This window comes from Mercenaria mercenaria, chromosome 1, assembly GCF_021730395.1.
Source record: "Mercenaria mercenaria strain notata chromosome 1, MADL_Memer_1, whole genome shotgun sequence".
NCBI classification, from domain to species: domain Eukaryota; kingdom Metazoa; phylum Mollusca; class Bivalvia; order Venerida; family Veneridae; genus Mercenaria; species Mercenaria mercenaria.
The window spans coordinates 30,794,502-30,813,935 of record NC_069361.1 but is presented as its reverse complement, the minus strand read 5'-3'; the positions used below and the strand labels follow the sequence as shown (position 1 = coordinate 30,813,935).

At 34.7% G+C, this 19,434-nt stretch overlaps 1 protein-coding gene across 1 annotated transcript; it reads right to left on the bottom strand.

Moving 5' to 3' along the window:
- Positions 1 to 554: 554 nt before the first annotated feature.
- LOC128556990 (uncharacterized) lies at positions 555 to 10,377 on the bottom strand. Its single transcript, XM_053543315.1, has 6 exons — positions 10,219 to 10,377; positions 7,086 to 7,217; positions 5,579 to 5,707; positions 5,079 to 5,186; positions 2,809 to 2,953; positions 555 to 1,419 (listed from the first exon to the last, which is right to left on the bottom strand). Exons 1-6 carry the CDS (start codon positions 10,267 to 10,269, stop codon positions 1,280 to 1,282), a joined length of 705 nt encoding a protein of 234 aa, XP_053399290.1. The 5' UTR covers positions 10,270 to 10,377; the 3' UTR covers positions 555 to 1,279.
- Positions 10,378 to 19,434: the final 9,057 nt, after the last annotated feature.

Genomic DNA, 19,434 nt, shown 5'->3' with positions numbered 1-19,434 from the left:
ATACTACAGAAATGCATCATTCCTTTTTCTGCAGGATGTGAAATAACTCGGAAAATTCACTGCTTTTGTAATTTTCACGTTACTGTATCCGATAAAAAACACGCGCAAAATAACAATATTACACATTTCTTCACAAACTGGGCATGGATTTGTCGGCAAGACATAACTACATCCCGCTGCATTCCCCGATTTCTAAAATGTGTTTACTGTAACAAGACAATAACCAAAAACATTCAATTTTACTCACCGTGCTCGTTATTTTTGTAAACATCCTGCGCAATGCCTGCGCCGTCGGAAGCGCGATGCCTTCCTTTCAGCGCGGCACATTTTGTGCCGCAGGCAACGTTTCATACCCGTGTAATATCTCTCAGCATGAGTGTTGAAGTTTTGACTCGATGAATACATTTATTTGTCGTTATACGGTGGAACTTTTTGACAAATCTTTCGCCATTACTGAAGTTGGCCAGTTTAACAATACAGAACAAAACTGGTGACCCTCCATTTGCTGTTTTGCAAATATCGTAAAAATCGCTGAACGTATTGTCTTTGAAATGTTCTGTACCTTTAGAACGTAAACAAAATCAAACAATAATATCATATAAATGTAATTATATGACTGAAAACCAGTTAAACCGAGTCTGCTATTATTCTTGCTTGATTGCACGCGTAATAGATTTCATTAAATGGTTCCATTTTGACATTTTGTTTAATACTGAATTCAACATATTCCCGATTTAATGAAAGTTTTACATCTTTATATATCTGTAACTTTTTTCTCTGTTAACATTGAAACACTGGACGTAATTTTTTGATGAACTGTGATTCACGTTTGCAAGGCTGTTTTCGAAAACTGTTCCATTCAGTCAAAAAGTATCAAATTACATTTTATTTATCATAGCGATGATAATTAAGCTCCGCCCCTTTCAATGCACTCTGTACACTTGAAGGTATTGCAAATATAAAACTGCAATCTTCAAAGAAGACAAAAATAATCTGTAAGAAACTCATTTGGAAGCATAGAACGCAGAGTAATAGCAGACTCGGTTTGATTGAGTTTGCTTATGAGTGGTAATGAAATGTACAACACCCTTCAGGCGTAAGCGGAATTCTATCATAATAAAACTCCATGATCCAGAAAATATAACAACACTGAGTTCAAGCCATGACGCAACGAAATGTTATGAAATATTTTGATAGAACAAAATTGATAAATCTCTAGTACAAGTTCTCTTTAAGAAGATAATAAGGTTTATGAGTTGGCTGGAATTTCACAAGTCGTCTAAAACCTACAATGGGCACCGCAACTGATACTCAAACCCAAGCCAAAAGTAGGGTGACAAAAGGCTGTGCAATGCTTTTTGACCCTGTGAATGAGTCTACGCGCACGGAACCAACGTTTCTGCCTTCTTCCGTTTGTGTCTGAAATTATATTGAATTACAGATAAATGAATTTAGTATGGCTACAAAGTAGATAATTTTCACACCCATTCACTGAAATTCCGATAAGGAGACAGAACGAAGATTTATTTTTGAAATAATTTAAGATGGTTGAGAATGCCTGACGGATACGTCTGTACATCCCTACCAGCAAACAACTAGTAATACGTAGTATCAAGCACCTGCTGAAAATAGTTCGAACATTTTAATCGAATTGTTTGCTACACGTAAATCTACACATTCAAAACGTTAAATTAGGTTTTACAAGTATAATTTAAACGTGTGCGGTTAACTTCTTGGACAAATTGCAATGTTCTGCTAATTAAAGCACTAATGGTCAATATATACAATGTTCTGGTAACATTTTACAAATTTTTAGATAATTTTGAAATGCTTTGATACCGGTAACTAATATATAAGTCGGACACCGATCATCATTAGAAAAGTTATGATTTCAATACTTTACGTGTTTGTTTATCAAATCCTTATTACATGTTAATAAGCGTTTGCTATTTATTGTCTGATATATGAGATGCTAAGCGTGTGACTGTCAGTTTATCTATAACACAACTTAGGTCAGCAACATTGTAGGTCCATTTCGTTTTTTAACATCTCATACGCGTTTACAGATAACATTTACCCACACAAGTTCAAATGTCAATGGCAGTTTATTGCCAACAACATACTTTAATTTTGTTTTGAACATTTTCTTTGTCCGTAATTTGGACGTTCTGAAGATATCATTTTTATAACGACATGATATACATGTACTATAAATACGAAGCAAACGTGTGACATTCCTTGTTTCTGCTATAATTGTACCTAGATCTGGTGTTTGTCTGTTCTGTATAAAGAAGATAAGTCTAAGTGATAGCTAGCCAAAATCTCCACCAGTAAAACCAACTAGAACTGTCTATTAATTCTAAAAAACATGCTAAAAAGGTTTATCTTTGTCCCAAGTGCATTTTATTCTACAGTCATCATCAGAAAGATTACATATGCATTTAACATTCTTACATCCATAGTATAAGAAAAACAATTAATCTTTTTAAAAATCCTTTTTTGGTCTGTTTATTTTCAATTAACACAATTATGTAACGCTTTGGACATTTCAGCCCTAGTTCTCTTTAATCGCATTTCATGCTTGTAATAATAACAAATATAGATAAAATGTCAGAATACCCGGAGATGGAAATTTCATAAATGCAACAGATATAGTGTGTTAAAAAAATTCTTTCATATGATAATGAAGAGTGTCAAAGTCGACGTTAAAATGTTACACTTTTTTTCGTTGCACAAATTTGACCATATATTTGTCATTTTATCATTTTTAAAGAAATAACATTTATATTTTAAGCCCTGCTTACTGACCTTTCATTTTGTAAGTTGTTATCCAGTATATTTCGGCCCCCTTACATGTATCACGTGATCTCTCCGACAGTATACTTGGGTCGACTGGGGAAGACCTGTCTATATAATAATCAATCTCTTCTGAGATCGTCAAATTGTCCAACTTCTGTAATTTTCGTATAAATAAACAGAGAAAATTTTCAGTTTTTGTTCGTAGAAATAGGTAATGTTTTTTTTTGCAGAAAGATGGACTACAGTTCGTGGTTAAATTGCCTAAAGGTTACATTTATTACGCAACTGCTAAGGAAAATGCCAGATAACACTTGCCTGATACTTGTTCTATATTCACGTCATTAACCTGGTAACAAATTTGTCCGCGTCCATATTAACGGACTAATTTTTATATATTTTCTTTTCCTAACTTAATCTTTACAGATCGTCGTAAATGTAGATATATTCAAATCAATTTGAGCATTTTGATAAGTACTACTGTACAAAATCAACTCTCAATATACCTCAAAAGACAATACAGAACGGTACATAGGCGGCATTTAAAATGCTAAGTGTTCTTGATGCTTGTCGATGTTTGTCTACTGGTAGCATTTCTTCGTTTTATTTTGTAAAACATTTACCTTCTTTCCATATTTCGGAGATTCGTTTACTGTTAATTGTGAACCTAAAGCTACAGTCACACATACGGATATGTCCGTGTGTTGAGGTACGGTGCGGATAGGATAAGTCTGTGGGTGTATACCTACGGAGTAGTACGTCTTAGTACGGGAAAAATGGTGAGAAACAGGAAACAAACTAAACAATACAGGACGCGAATAAGTACGGATAGGTGCGAGGTACTACGTTGAATTACGTTTTACTGCGCCTTGCAACTTGCCCAGCACACGGACGGGTCTGCGGTAAACTACGTTGAACTATGCCTAAGTACGAGCAGCATCAGATAACTACGTTCAGCTACGGCGAGGTACGTAACAGCACGTTGAAGTACGTTTAACTACGGATGAATAAGTTTCAGCCAAGTTGGACTAAAGTCACGCTCAAATGGCTACGGTTCGCTCAAACTTTTGTGCATGTTCAAAAGTTGGAGAAACATGCAAGTTTGGAATAAGTTTTGAATACGTTTTGACCACGTTTTGGTACGGATTAATACGAATGACTACTCTGAGGTGCGGCTCAGGTACGGATCGATACGGATTACTACGTTTCTGTCCGTAGCTAGACGTAGCTATCCGCGCCGTATGTGTGACTGGGGTATAAAGCATTCGCGGAAGTAGTTTCTCTTGATTCGTATTTTGTTGGCGGCGGAAATAAAGTATTAAACGTGTGGACAGACCGTGACTTTGTTTTCAGCCAAGCGTGCGTTTAGCCGTTACGTAATTGTCTAAGCGTCTGCTTAGTTTGTACAAGAAAGGCTGGTTAACACCAATGATTTACAAAACAAGGATGTAAGGTGTTTTTAAAGGGTCGGATGTCAGGTGTTTTAAAGGGCCGGGAAGAATGTGAAGAATGCAAGGATGGACTAATTATTACGAAATAAGATGCATATAGTTTCTTCCCGGCAGTTTGTGTAGGTTACAGGAAAAATAGAATAACAGAATACCGTTTATGATATCAATTCAGATATTGGTAGAAGGGTTCGGTAAGCCTCCCCACTTCCAGCCCATATCAGCCTCACCTGATAGATTATATCAGAAGGCAGTAGCCTGTTAATCTCTATTTTAAACGTTCCGTTCTTAAAACTCTGCGGTAAATAGCTATTGTATATATAAACAAAAAATTAAACTGTGTTCGTCGATAAAGATAATTTAATACCGTATTTTCCCAAATCCACAAAAACGTTGGGTACAAAGCATCCAACATTGTGGCTTGCTTGCTTCTTATAATTTCGAAGGAATTAATTTGTTATTCCGAACGTTTTGATGACGATATATGTAGCATGAAATAAGAGTTGAAAAAGAAGAACCCGTCTTCTTCATTTCATGTAATACATGTTTAGATGTGTCATATAATAAGAATATCTCGTTAAAGTGTATACGTGAAGAACAAAAGGCCAACTTTCATCCATTGTTACGAGTGTGTACAAGTCATTACGAGAGTGTACGTAGCAGAATCTGGTCACATAATCATAAAAAAAGATTCTTGCAACTACCTGTTTCAAGATATCACGCGCGTTATCCTGTGTTGGAATAGCTGACCAATTTTAAAATTAGTACTTGAAATTCTGTTAAATGTGTCATTTAAATTCTAACGAAACAATTAAAGAGGTAAATACTACGTACCATATTTTTGAGTTCCTCGGCAGTAGGTGCATGAGTATCTCTTCGTTCAAAACTGGCAACATAGCAGACGACATAATCATCTTCTACCACTTTCATCACCATAAACCCCTGTACATGCATCAAAAGGGGACAATATTATCCCGTGAAAGTAAGCATATCAAGTTAAATTACCGGAAACAAGTATTGCTTTATACTGTAAAGATGTTTTTGTTTCAAAATCGAGGAGGCCACCCAATCATTTTACATGCATGCTTACCTTTGGCAAGGTAGTCAGTAGCCACCATTTCACAAGATTCTTTACTAGCCTTTACAGAATTGCATTCCCTATAAAAAAAGTTATTTCAACGACGTGCACGAAATACAATATTACAAGAACACGTTATTGTTTCGTACAGGCTACATCATAAATAAGCAGATACATGACAAAAAAGTAAAAGTACGATTTATACGAGTTTCTTATTTCCAAAATGCGCATAAAGAAGGTAAAAATAGTCACATACTTTACTGTAGTCGAAAATGATATGAGAACCATCTTCAAAGCTAATATCTTCATCAGTGTCTGTTACTGTAATAGTCTCATCTATGGTCTCTCCGTCTGTTGTATGGAACTGATACTTATCAGAATATTCCTGTAAAGGGATGCCTATCTATTCAACATAAAATATAGTGTAGTTCTCACAAAAAACATTAATTATGTCGTAAAATCTAACTTGCGCGAGGAACCGAATACATGTATATAAAATTGTGTGGTACTTAAAGTTTCGTCTTTCAGAGCAGACGTCTTATTACTTTCGTTTTTCTCGCAAATGCATACAAACGCACATAAACACAATAAAAGTCTTTGATGGCTATTGCCAATATTATCAGCTGTAATGGTGATAGCACCTTGTACTGTGTTTATATACGTTTGTATACATTTGAAACCCCTAGCTCAAAGGTCAAGGTCATAATTAGAGGTCGAAGGTCAATATGCTTTTTTCCTCTCCTGTCCATAAATCTGTCATCCTTTAAGAGATTTAAATATTACACGGCACAAATGTTCCAAATAATGAAACAATGTGTGTGGGGCAAAACCCATATCCTTAACTCAAAAGTCAAGGTCACGGTCCTAGGTCGATGGTCAGTAGTTTTCTTCCCTGTCTGTTACATATATCCGTCATCCATCAAAGGATTTCTATGTTGCTTGACACAAATGTTTCCCATAATAAGACGAACTCAGATCTCTAGATTGAAGTTCAATATCAAACTTTGAGGTCAAAGATCAGTAGTTTTTTTTCTTGTCCAGTCCGTAACAAGGGAAATCTTGGCACTGATGTTCCCCATAATGAGACGACTTTTACTGCGCAAACTCAGGCCACTAGCCCAAAGGTCAAGATCATACTTGCAGATTAAAGGTTATTAGAAGTTCATCCCGGTCCAGTCTATTACTCTTCATCCATGAAATGCTTATGATGTTACTCAGCACACATGTTCCCATAATTAGTCGATTAAACATGCACTCTACCAGGATCCCTAGATCAAAGGTCACGGTCATATTTGAAGTTCAAAGGTCAACATTGGTCTTTTCCTGTCCAGTCGTTTAAACATTTGAATGTAAGCTCATGTGTCAAATGGACCCAATGAGTTTGTTGGTGTTTAATGTTTAGAATGACCTCCCTTTGATATGATGATTTCGTATATATCTTCCCATCAATTTAACCATCAAATGTTATTGAAATTGAATACTTTTTGTTAGAAGCAATAAACAACAGCAGATTTTTATATATGAAAATTTTAGTTCAAATGTTGTGTGTTATAATAATTATATTGTATATGTAGCGCAACACTGTATATAAATCATTGGCAGATATCAGATCAAGCTGAGATATTAGTAACCTTCCAGAAGGAGACTTTGTATTTAGTATCTTAAGTTGAAAGCATGTCTTGATGTTTTTCATCAAAGAAAACAGTTGTAAGGGAAATAGCAACAAGAATGGCATCCAAAACAATAAAATGATGCAACAATACCTTGAAAGCGTCTCTTGAAAGTTTTCCTCCAACATAAACAGCAGTGATGGAGATACCGCCAATAGCTATGACAGCCAAAAGGATAAGGAATGCGATTTTAAAGTAGTTTGTTGCCTTCTTTTCAACTTTCGGCTAAAGTTAAAAGAAAGAGTACTCTTAACAGTTGTAAAAAGTAACAAGTTACAAAAAAGCACGTGTTTTGTTGAAGATTTAGATGGGAATATGTCGAAATTTGTATCTAATAAGGCCGCCATACTGCTTTTTTATCTGTTATCTCAGATAAGTCTTTTACGAGTGTAGAAACTATAAAGATGACTTTTTCGTTAATAACAGTCCCACTTGAATTGAGATACTGGTTGTCTGTGTACGCGTGCGCGTCTTACTGAACAAATACTTTTCTTTGGCTTGAAAAATATCTATATTTCGCTACCTACATGTATGTGCTAAGTGTTTAAGAAATGATTTTGTTTTGGGAGTTCATGCGCTAGCAATTCATGTTTGATTTGCCGATCCTGTTCTGTAGTTCATTTTGCATGAAAAAAATAATCCATTTCTTATATTAACATTATAGTTCCTTTCCATTCGTAAACAAGGTTATATAATAACCAGCACATATTTTGTTGCATTTAATATTAAAATCAGCTTCCCGGTCATTTAGTTTTCCAAACGGGACAACTGCGACGTCATCAAAAGGACGTTTACCTTTACTATACGTTGACGTCATCAAAAGAGCGGCCCGTTATCACTAAGGAGCCTTGTCGTAACTTTGTCGCCTTTCTTTCATAAAAATAATAAAAGAACGCTTTCTTATAGTCTTCAAGTTTATTTCTTCCTCTTATCATTGAAAGCGTCTTTTTTTTCAAATAAAACAGATAACCACTATTTCCTAAACAACGTCTTTAAAAACATTAAAATGCCATACTGAAAATGACTGCCAAAAGAAAACATTATTCTATAACTTGTTCTTGTCAAAGCTAAAACTTTTGTATGTCTTTACCATGGTGGACACTCACCGGGCACTCAAGAAAGAGTTCCGTCTGTTCCTTAGTTCATTACTATCATCTCTCAAGATCCAATAGACAAAATTGACATAGCAGGTGGCTATTTACTGATCTTTCTATGGCTAAGACTTAAAAAGCTTTTATGTTGGATACACCATAATATTAAATTATAAAACAAACAAGTTATTGACCTGGTTGCAAAATGTCGTATGACGGCATTAAAGACATAGTCATCCAATTAAACATAAGTGGTTTGCAGATTTTTATACTGTTTGGCCGATGGAGTAGACTATTATGACCGTTTGTCACGAAATATTTGAGGGTATTTCTCACGAAGCTATTTAATCAGATATACATGTGTAACCAGAATGTTGACAATGGTGAATGAAAAATATTTTATGTACTCAATTAATTAGGCATAGTACTAGAGCCAATTTACGCAATCGAATACCGCCGGAAGAAGAACATTTATGTCAACACCGGTTTCGTATTTTCACGTGAAAACGGCCGAAAACTGAGAGGTTATCAACAAATTATAAGTTTACGGGTACCATGAGGATTTTTCCTGCATTTAAACGGTAAGTATAATGTTTATGGATTATTCAATACAGTATGAAAGTAAACTGTTACGCTTTAAATGGAAATTATGAAAGAAAAGCCGATAAGAAAATATTGACTTTCTACTTTCACTTTCATTGTCGCTTTTTAAATTGCTCAAAAATGTTCTTTCTATTAATGTAATAATAATAAATTATGTGCACGATAAACAACGCCCATGTAAAATGTTCTAGTTAACCAGCGAGAATTTGTTTTCTTATCAAAATATCTCGCTCTGCCAATAACTTAAATATAACCTAAAATCCATGTTTTGAATTTTGTCATACTCTTAGACACATTCAATGATTGGTCGAGAGGGCTAAGGCGCTTTCCTACGGAGGTGAAGGCCCCGGGTTCGATTCCTGGCCAGTCCCATTGTTGTGTGTCCTTGTGCAAGGTACTTTATCACGACTGCCTCAGTCGACCAAGCTGTAAATCGGCACCGGCAAATTGCTGGGGACAGAGTATAAATGGTTTTAACTGTTCTTAAAATAGGGTCGCTCAAAAAGCACTACAGAGTTTATGTTCATTGTTTCAGAAAACGACGGTAAATAAAATTTACCTTTACCTTCTTAGAGCAATATGTTTTGAATAACTTAAAGAGTATCCATAAGATCGAACAGGCGCAATTTTATTAACGATCTCATCCCATTTTTAAAAAGTCACACAACACACAGTAAAGTTTTATTTTAGAAATCGAGCGATAACAATTTATAGGTTTGATAGGTGTAGATAATGAAAAATACACAGTAAAATTTTGTTTTTACAAATCTAGCGATTACAAATAATAGGTGTAGATAATTACTTTTCGCTAGAATATGGTTAACAACGAGACCAAAATTTTACATTCATCTTCGATATGACTTGATAGCGACGATTTTTGTTGTTGTTGGGTTTAACGTGGACGCAACACAATTCGTTTAGGTCACATGGCGACTTTCCAGCTTTGATGGCGGGGGCCTAAGAGATGCCCCTCCTTGCATTATTTCATCACGGGCGAGCAGCTGCTTTTGTCATATTTTACTGCTTTGCGTATGTCGCTCATTTATAAATTGTGGACTTCCATGCGCACATTTGTGACTATTTAGCTTCAAATTGGGATGAAATCATAAAATAAATCAAATCAAATAAATAAATAAAATCATAATGTCGTATTGTTATTCCATTAGAACTTTCAATTATTAATAAAAGCACACGTTGAGTGATAAATAACTAAAATGATATTTTGGTGGATTATAAGATATAAGATATGATACAACGTTTTTAAGTCTATGACTTGTGAGACTGAGAACAAATGGTGCCAACGCTAAATGATCTAAATGTTCTCGTAACTTAACAGAGTTGTAGTGCCAAATAAAATATCATGCAGCATAAAAAGTAGACCACATAAACGTACTTGAGAAACATAGACAGACAGACAGACAAACAGATAGATAGACCAGCCAGACCAGACAAGACAGACCGGAAGACAAGTAGAAACGATTAGATAGGTAGGAATTAAATGAAAAAATGTAGAATAGATAAACTATTCAAACCTGAAGAACCGTTTTTGACTTGTCTAATTCCATTTCTTTTCCAAGTTTCATGACGCAAAATAGAAGTTTCAAATGCGTACAATGCCCAGATTCTCACTTAAATGCTTGCAATTATACCTTGCTTGCTTTGGAGCCTAGCCATATTTGCAAAAACAAAAGAACAACCAATCAAAAGCAAGAAGGAAGTTGAAATCTTGCAATGACTAATAAATGTACCCAGTTTGATTTTCACGAGGCTTAAAATGCGACGGATGATATTTCTTTTTTTTTTTTACAGTTGAGCTCTTTCCATGAATATTATTATTAACGAATGCGAAGGGAAATCCCCTACAATTTGCATAATCGAATTCACAATCTTTACGATTATGACAAAGGCATGAGATTTTGTTCAAACCTAGCGAGTAATGTTTGAAAGACGTTCATGCATGGATGTTTTAGAACAAGCTTAGTGAAGACCTATCAAGCGGTTTATGGTGCGAAGTCGCAGGAATCTCTGAGCTTCTAACTGCACTGAGAAAGTTGAACCATAACTTTTGGACATGGTAGTAATTCTTCGCATGTGTCAGAAAGCTCCAGTATAAGAATTATTTTATACCTGTAAAAACAATACCGATAACGAGTATGTGTGCCTCATTCGCTAATATCATAATGGCCTTGCGTAACAGAACGTCGGCGCGTAAGCATTTTGCAGTTCAAATTGCAAAAATGAATTTTCATTTTGCGGTTTAAGACAGGTATTGAACCGGGACATAGTTTCTCAAATAGATTATATTAGCTGGGGCATTTCCGGCTTTTAAATTGTATGTTTCAGTTGCTTCTACGTGTTGTTATTTGAAATTACAAACTGCAAACTATTTTTTTTATTTTGGTGTTGGAATTGTAAATTTATTTTTATTTTGCAATTCTCCTAGTTCTGTAACTCTTCTATCAATGTCATCATTAAGGGTAATAGTTCATTATCTCTCGACTCCAAAATATCAATCTTTATTGCTGTTCAAAAATACATAAGAGAAAAGATTTTCGAGATAAAAATGATGTACATTTTGATAAATAGCAAACTCCATACACGCTATATTTGCCTGAAATTATCTATACATGTTGAAATCAAGATTCTGCTATTCATTTTTTCACGGTGTACCTTACCTGTTCATCCCTTCCATCTTTCTTTACGTTTTTTCTTGTTTTGTTGTTTATACTCTATATTTCATTTTAATGTATTATTATTTCACTTTGCACTTTCAATTTAAATCCGTATCCAGTACCTCTCTAAATGACATTTGTTAATGTTAATTCATAACCTGTTTCAATATGGTTCTCTTTAATGCATTGCTGCAAGACTCTTATGACTTTATGAATCTTACGTAACAATATCATTTATTGTAGATATGCAAATCAATATTTGTTTGGGTTTTTTTTGAAAAAAAAAAAAACAAAAAAAAACCAATGATGAGTTATTGTCATCACTTGATGGCGTTGGCGCTGCCTGATTAAGTTTTGTGTTTAGGTCAGCTTTTCTCTATAAAACTGTCAAAGCTATTGCTTTAAAACTTGCAACACTTGTGCACCATCAATAGCTGACTCTATACAGCAAGAAACATAACTCCATCCTGCATTTTGCAAGAATAATGGCCCCTCTTTGACTAAGAAAATATCAGATTTCTTGGTTAAGTTCTGCGTTGAGGTCAACCTTTTTCCTTAACGGTCAAAGTTATTGCTTTTGGAGCAGTTATTTGCCATTAAAAGCTGACTCTGCACAGCAAGTACCGTAACTCTATATTGCATTTTGCAAGAATTATGGCCCCTTTTGGCCTTAAAAATCAGATTTCTTGGTTACGTTTTGTGTATAGGTTAGCTTTTCTCCTGACAATCAAAGCTATTGCTTTAAAACTTGCAACACTTCCACATCAAAAGCTGACTCTGTACAGCAAAACATAACTCCATCCTGCTTTTGGCAAGAATTATGACCCCTTTTGTACTTAGAAAATATTATAAAAACATATTAGTCGCAATAATATTCTTCGGAATGAGCGACCGCGGTTCATATAAATCTTGGATAGTAAAATAAAAAAACATGTTGAAATTCGAATCGATGACTGCAACAACGTCTACGGTTTGCGATTCGAATTGCAAAATGCAAAACAGTTTGCGGTTTGCAATTCGTATAGATAAAAGCAAACCACAATATGCAAACCAAATTAACGAGTTTTTTATAGACAAAAACACTAAGCTTGGAGTTTTTTTCGATACCATTCGACACAAAGACAGACTTTTACGAGTTGCACTGAAAAAAAAAGATGAGACTTAATAATTTAACATAGAGAATGGTCCAGAAGCTTTAACGACGTGTTAGCGTCTAATATTATTTTACATCGGACAAATGCCTGTAATATTTGTATGTATCAGGAGTAAGATGACTGCATTTCATTACAAAAATATTGAAACCATTAGCTTATTCGGTAATAAACTTTGGTTTGCTAATCACCAAACGCAATCATTATGTTTACGCGGATTTTATTTTCATAAATGATATCCTACCTAAAAGGTAAGGAAAATGAATAAATTTAATGCAAGAGAAGTTTGCAACTTACAATCCTGCATCATCGATACAACGTACTTTTAGTATTTTTTTATAGAATTAATGCTGAATTCGAACGAATAGATGTTTTTGTTCGTTCAAGGTAAACGAACGCACCAATCAGAATAAAATACAATGTACTTTTTTTAAATTTGCTCTGGCAAAAATGGATAAGATGCAAATATAATAAATAAACCCAGCTAAAGTACGATTACCTCTGGCGATGGCTGATTTACAACCAGCGTGATAATACTTTTTTTATAACAATAATATTACAATATTATGAGCTATCCAAAGTACAGGTATACCTTAAAATCAAATACATGTACATATACATGGAAGGGGCTTGACATACATTTACCTTTACTCCCTATCACTGATTACATATAAACTGAGGTACAGAAGATATGTCTTCTCTTGAAACATGGGCCTGTACTGACTTGGGGAACTTCTCGTATATAAATGTGAGCATGCAAAATTTGCAACCCGGTCTTTACTACCAATATGAAAAAAACTAGATTAATTACAGAAAACGTTTAACATTTTACAAGTGTAAATAAAATGTAGAGGGGCCATAAATCATCAAACAGTCTAAAAGTTAATAAAATGCAAAAACAAAGAAAATTGAAAAGACTAAGTTGCGATAATTATTTACAAAGCGATAATTATTTACAAACTAGAAATAAATTGAGTCAGTAATGAAATACGCAGTAGGTTACACTACACTGTCAACAGATCTAACAATTCATTATGGTTATTTTTTGCGCATTTCGAATTATTTGTACACCTATATGATGTACAATCGCATTGATCTTAAAATATTTTGACACTTTAATGCATTTGATACGTAGAAAGATTTTCTATCAGTCATAATCATATTTCAGTTTGATAACAGCAAAATATGATGTTAAAACGAAGTTTAAAAACCGTATTATATGAGTATGAATTTGATAAATACTATCTCTTTGATCACTGGTTACGTTTGAGTCTTCAATCGTTGAAATAATTAATTTTAGCCACTTTCCCTTTACATCTTCCTGATGATTAATATATCATTGACTCAGACCGGCAAAATAAAAAATAAATAGAATATGCTCATCGCTGTATTCTTATTATCTGGCAAGTGGAAAAGTTTCATGTTATCCAGAGGACAAAACTGCCTGTTATTGCCCCTTCTGACATTCACATATTCACTACCGTTCACTAGACATCTAGATTTTGTCAGTTAGTCAGTTATGTTATGATAACAGGAATCTTTTTCAGTAAAGACTTATTTAAAAAAATGACACTGTGTGATCCTTTACTATTATATTAGTAAATACGAAGTAGTCTCTATTGTCGGTAAGTATTGACCGAACATATTATAGTTCGTTTATTTCCGTATATTTCCTTGAATTAATTTTCGGTATCCGAATCTATCTAGCGATATAATTATTGCATATCTATTTCTAACTGACATAATGTCACAAGTGCCGGTAGCTGTGCGGACAAATCGTTGTCAAAATCTGTCATTCTCGGGGTTGTGGTTTCGAATCGTACGTCTTATCATACCTTTTTTTCATGTTTTTCCTGTTGACTTAAAAGGCAGGAAAATAATCACGCGTATCTGATGAAAATATTTTTATGTTTCTTTTACTGAAAGGACTAAACGTGTATTCAAGTTTATAACGGTAGAAAATGTAAGATAAAAATCTTTAAAAGTGTCTTAGATAAAAATACAAATTACTTGTCACTAGCGCTTCCAGTATATATCATTAAATTATACAAGAGAATTCAATTAAAATTCGTGAAATATATTACATAAAATAATATAAGAATAAAAGCAATATCAATAACATAACATAACATTAAATTAAAAAATAAAATATATCAGGTGATAACGTACGGGGAAGTCGGGCATCTTATGCACTACGCCACTGTGTCTTCAGTTAACTATTTTAGTAATGTAGACATTTCCATGATTCAAATTTATATTAACTAAAACGCCAAAAATATTGACGGACATTTAGCGACAATTCAGTTACGGACAATACCATCTTTAGAATAATTTACTTTAAGCTATCTGGCTACCATGAAAACTTTCGAACTATCCATTTATTCATGTTCATATTGATGCCAAAACAAACTTTTTTCGCAAAAACGGGGTTCATTTGAATGATATAGGCTTAGAATTCTTCTTATATGAGATTAAACAGGCCATAATTAAACACTTGTAAGATTATTTAAGAATTGGGGGAGAAATTTCGTGAATAGTTTTCCGCTCAATTTCTTGTGGCCAAAATTCTTAAATTCTTAGGGGGGAACAGACGTGCTTAGTTAATTTACCCTGTTTAAGGCTCAATTCTCGAGACGGAGCACCCGTCTGGGAAGGCAGGCCATATTTCAGGAAATCATTACTTTTGGCGTTCTTGATTGGAATCTATAGGAAATGGACCGTATGTTGGAATGGATTGAATGGTTCGGGCTTGTCATAAGGAATGGCAACCCAAATAGTTTGGAATGGAGGAATGCATCCGGGTTTTGTCCTAAGGATGGCAATCCCGTACGGTTGCAGTATATGGCCTCATCGTACTTGGCATGGATCGGGGTTTTATTCTTACGCAGGACGACTCGGCGAGGAATAAAATCTTCGATTCAGCTGCCATTGCGGTGATTTGTCTGTGGTATATTGCACTTAATGAATCATCGGTCCGCATTAAAAATTTTAATTAAATAACACGTTCACGTCTGTTTCCCCCTTACTTGAGCGGCCAATAACCTTCCAATCATTTACTATATAAATGAGGCTCTGATTACTATTGTGCATTGTATACGCACTCCAGATTGTGTTTCATTCAGTGATAAAATAATAATAAAAGTCATATGTTATAGAAATTGTTTTATTTCGACTTATGAAATAATAGAAATTATTTTAGAAGCCGATGTATGGTGTCTGGGTGATTCAATAATGTACTGGGCGGGAAATCGTGCGGCTGGAACTAGCAAGCCAACTTTAAAGCTGAATACGACAATAGCGTGGTTAGGAGTGCGTGGATTGCATTGGCATGATTTCCGACATACCGTTGAATATCAGGTGCTGTTTTGTAACTCGCCCCCCAATATTATTTTTATACATTTAGGTGGGAATGATTTATCTTCTTTGTCAATCTTAGACATAAAAGATTATATTAAGAAAGAACTGAGTTACATGCGTGACGCTTTTCCAGATGCGGTAATTATATGGGTCGATATTTTACAACGCCGCATCTGGAAGGGTGCTACGGGTGGTTGGGTCGGAAAAGAACAGAAAAGAAAAAGAGTTAACAGAATTGGTCGTCAGTTAATGAAAGATGTAGGAAATGTAGATGTTATAAGAACAGATATTGATGCCAAAACAAACTTTTTTCGCAAAGACGGGGTTCATTTGAATGATATAGGCTAAGAATTCTTCTTATATGAGATTAAACAGGCCATAATTAAAATAATTTTATTTATTTTGGGAGAAATACGGTACTAAGTCGGTGCGGTTGCTTAGCAACAGGAAGTACTCGGTGTTTGTCGTTTTATAAAAAATATAGAATATTACTGGTTTCCCATTACACGTCGGTATACAGTTGTAGCTAAGCAATTTCAAAAACAACTAAATACATCCAATGAAAAGACGTTTTGGTATAAATAATCCAATCATTGTTACCATGAACAATTTATCTTCTAAAGACAGCATAAAAGCACGAAATTACCGTGATATCTTCCTTGCTAAGACTGTCAACAAATAGCTGCGTCAAATTTAGCAACCCACCCTTTGTTTTTCTACTTTTAATTTTAAGCCATTTTGTGAGGCGGAAGAAAACAATTTCTCTCTAAACAGTGATATAAAGTATGAAACCTTATGTGCAATGAATGTTTATGTCGATGTTGATTTGACAACACTCTACTGCTTTAGTTCTTTATTTCCAGAAGTGTAATCTATATACAAATAACTGCAAGCTGTCAGAATGATACGTGGAGCACATTGGTGGCAATCAAAACTCACGAGCCAGTAGATATACGGACAGAAACCATTCTTTACTCGGATGTTATATGTGAGGACAGTTCAGTGCTATTGCGTAACATGTCGTACAACTGTATTATTATCATGTGATGTGTTTGGTACGCTCGTGAAGGACTGGTACTTTTTATAGGAAATGATACTACTATATAAATGTATTATTCTTTATATGGATGTGCTATAACTTTTAATACCAGCGATGGCTATTATGATCCACGTGAACTCTAGCTTATCAGTATATGTGTTTGTAGCTAACAACACTATAAGTTACTTATTTTCTAAGGATTGGTCTAAGTAAGATTCATCAGTCTTATTTAAACTATATATAACTATAAAATACTTCGTATATGTATTAATTGTTGCAAGTATAAATTTTAATAATTTGTCGCTCTATTGGCCAAAATTCTTAAATTCTTAGGGGGGAACAGACGTGCTTAGTTAATTTACCCTGTTTAAGGCTCAATTTCGAGACGGAGCACCCGTCTGGGAAGGCAGGCCATATTTCAGGAAATCATTACTTTTGGCGTTCTTGATTGGAATCTATAGGAAATGGACCGTATGTTGGAATGGATTGAATGGTTCGGGCTTGTCATAAGGAATGGCAACCCAAATAGTTTGGAATGGAGGAATGCATCCGGGTTTTGTCCTAAGGATGGCAATCCCGTACGGTTGCAGTATATGGCCTCATCGTACTTGGCATGGATCGGGGTTTTATTCTTACGCAGGACGACTCGGCGAGGAATAAAATCTTCGATTCAGCTGCCACTGCGGTGATTTGTCTGTGGTATATTGCACTTAATGAATCATCGGTCCGCATTAAAAATTTTAATTAAATAACACGTTCACGTCTGTTTCCCCCTTACTTGAGCGGCCAATAACCTTCCAACCATTTACTATATAAATGAGGCTCTGATTACTATTGTGTATTGTATACGCACTCCAGATTGTGTTTCATTCATTGATGAAATAATAATAAAAGTCATATGTTATAGAAATTGTTTTATTTCGACTTATGAAATAAAAAGAAAATCGAGCGAAATATATGTGAAAAGGAAATGTGTTAGTGATCTATATGATAAAAACAGGGGTGAAAAGCAATGTTATGGTGAAGCATGTTCAATGTTGCTAACTGCAGCATTGAACTGCTCAAGGGTTGAAAAGAAGGGAATGTCAGGTTGGATATTTTTCCATAGGACTATAGTCCTCTAAAAGAGTATTTGTAATAGTCAATTGCTGCAGACATTAACCTGTAAGGCAGTGTAAACAGGTATCGACATCCTTCAACACCTGACTAATCAATGTACCTGAAACAAGATGATTAAATGTATTAAACAATACATGGACAAGGTAAAGTGTTATACACTTCTTGAATTCTAGGCAAATAACATTTATAACAGTGATATTAAACCCCCAGTGCGTATTTACAACTGTAAATTTATAAAAATCTTAACCAATATTTTTCATTGGTCAATTTTGTTTAAAATTCTCTTTACGCATTAAGAAGGGTATGAGCATAAATAAATGGTTTCGAAACATTTGCAAACGATATCAGCAGACGAACGGCGAAGACAAGCGAGCTATGTCCAAATTACTACAATGATTTTACGGTTTCAGTAGAACTAAATATCTTCCTGCATTACAAAAGAAAACAATAACAAGAATAACAAAGAATCAACTTGAAAATTCACTATTCATTCATTCATTTCTAGATCAATGCTTACATTTACGCAAAAACTTCTAGTACGGTCTCTATGAAAAGTAACGGAATGTGCAACACCACACCGACTAAAACGAAACGTATTTTGGAGGCAGTGTTTAGATAGGTGTAAACAGCTTCCATAATTGACAATAAGATTTATTCAAATTGGTGGTATTCTAGGTCCAAGGAACTATACGAATGGTACTTGTCCCAATTCAATGTTTTATCGTACGCTAGGTGAAAGGAGCTATAGTGGATAGCGGCGTTGTCTCATTTGTAGCTTTACTGTATTCTTAGACCTTTCTGATTCTAGGTACAATGAGCTATTATATGGTAGTGTCAATGTCTCAATGACATGTTTATTGCGTTCTAGGTGAAAGGAGTATAATGGTATCGCCATTGTTTCATTATGAAGTTTTACTGTATTCTGTGTCCAAGGAGCTATAATGGGCAGCGTTGATGTCTCAGTTTCATGATTTACTGTCTTATAGACTGAAGGAGCTATAGATAGTATGGTAGTGTCATTGTCTCAATATCCTGCTATTGTGTTTTAAGTGAAAGGTGCTACGATGTTAGCGTCACTGTCTCGAATTCATGTTTCACCGCATTTTAGGTCGAAGGAGCTAAAATGATCGCGTCATTGTTTCAATATGAAGTTTTACTGTATTCTGTGTCCAAGGAGCTATAATGGGCAGCGTTGATATCTCAGTTTCATGATTTACTGTCTTATAGATCCAAGGAACTATAATATGGTAGTATCATTGTCTCAATGTCCTACTATTGCGTTTTAGGTGAAAGGTGGTACAATGATAGCGTCATTGTCTCGAATTCATGTTTCACCGCATTTTAGGTTGAATGAGCTAATTATAGATTAAAGTTGATTGACTTTTTAGCTCACCAGAGCCAAAGGCTCAG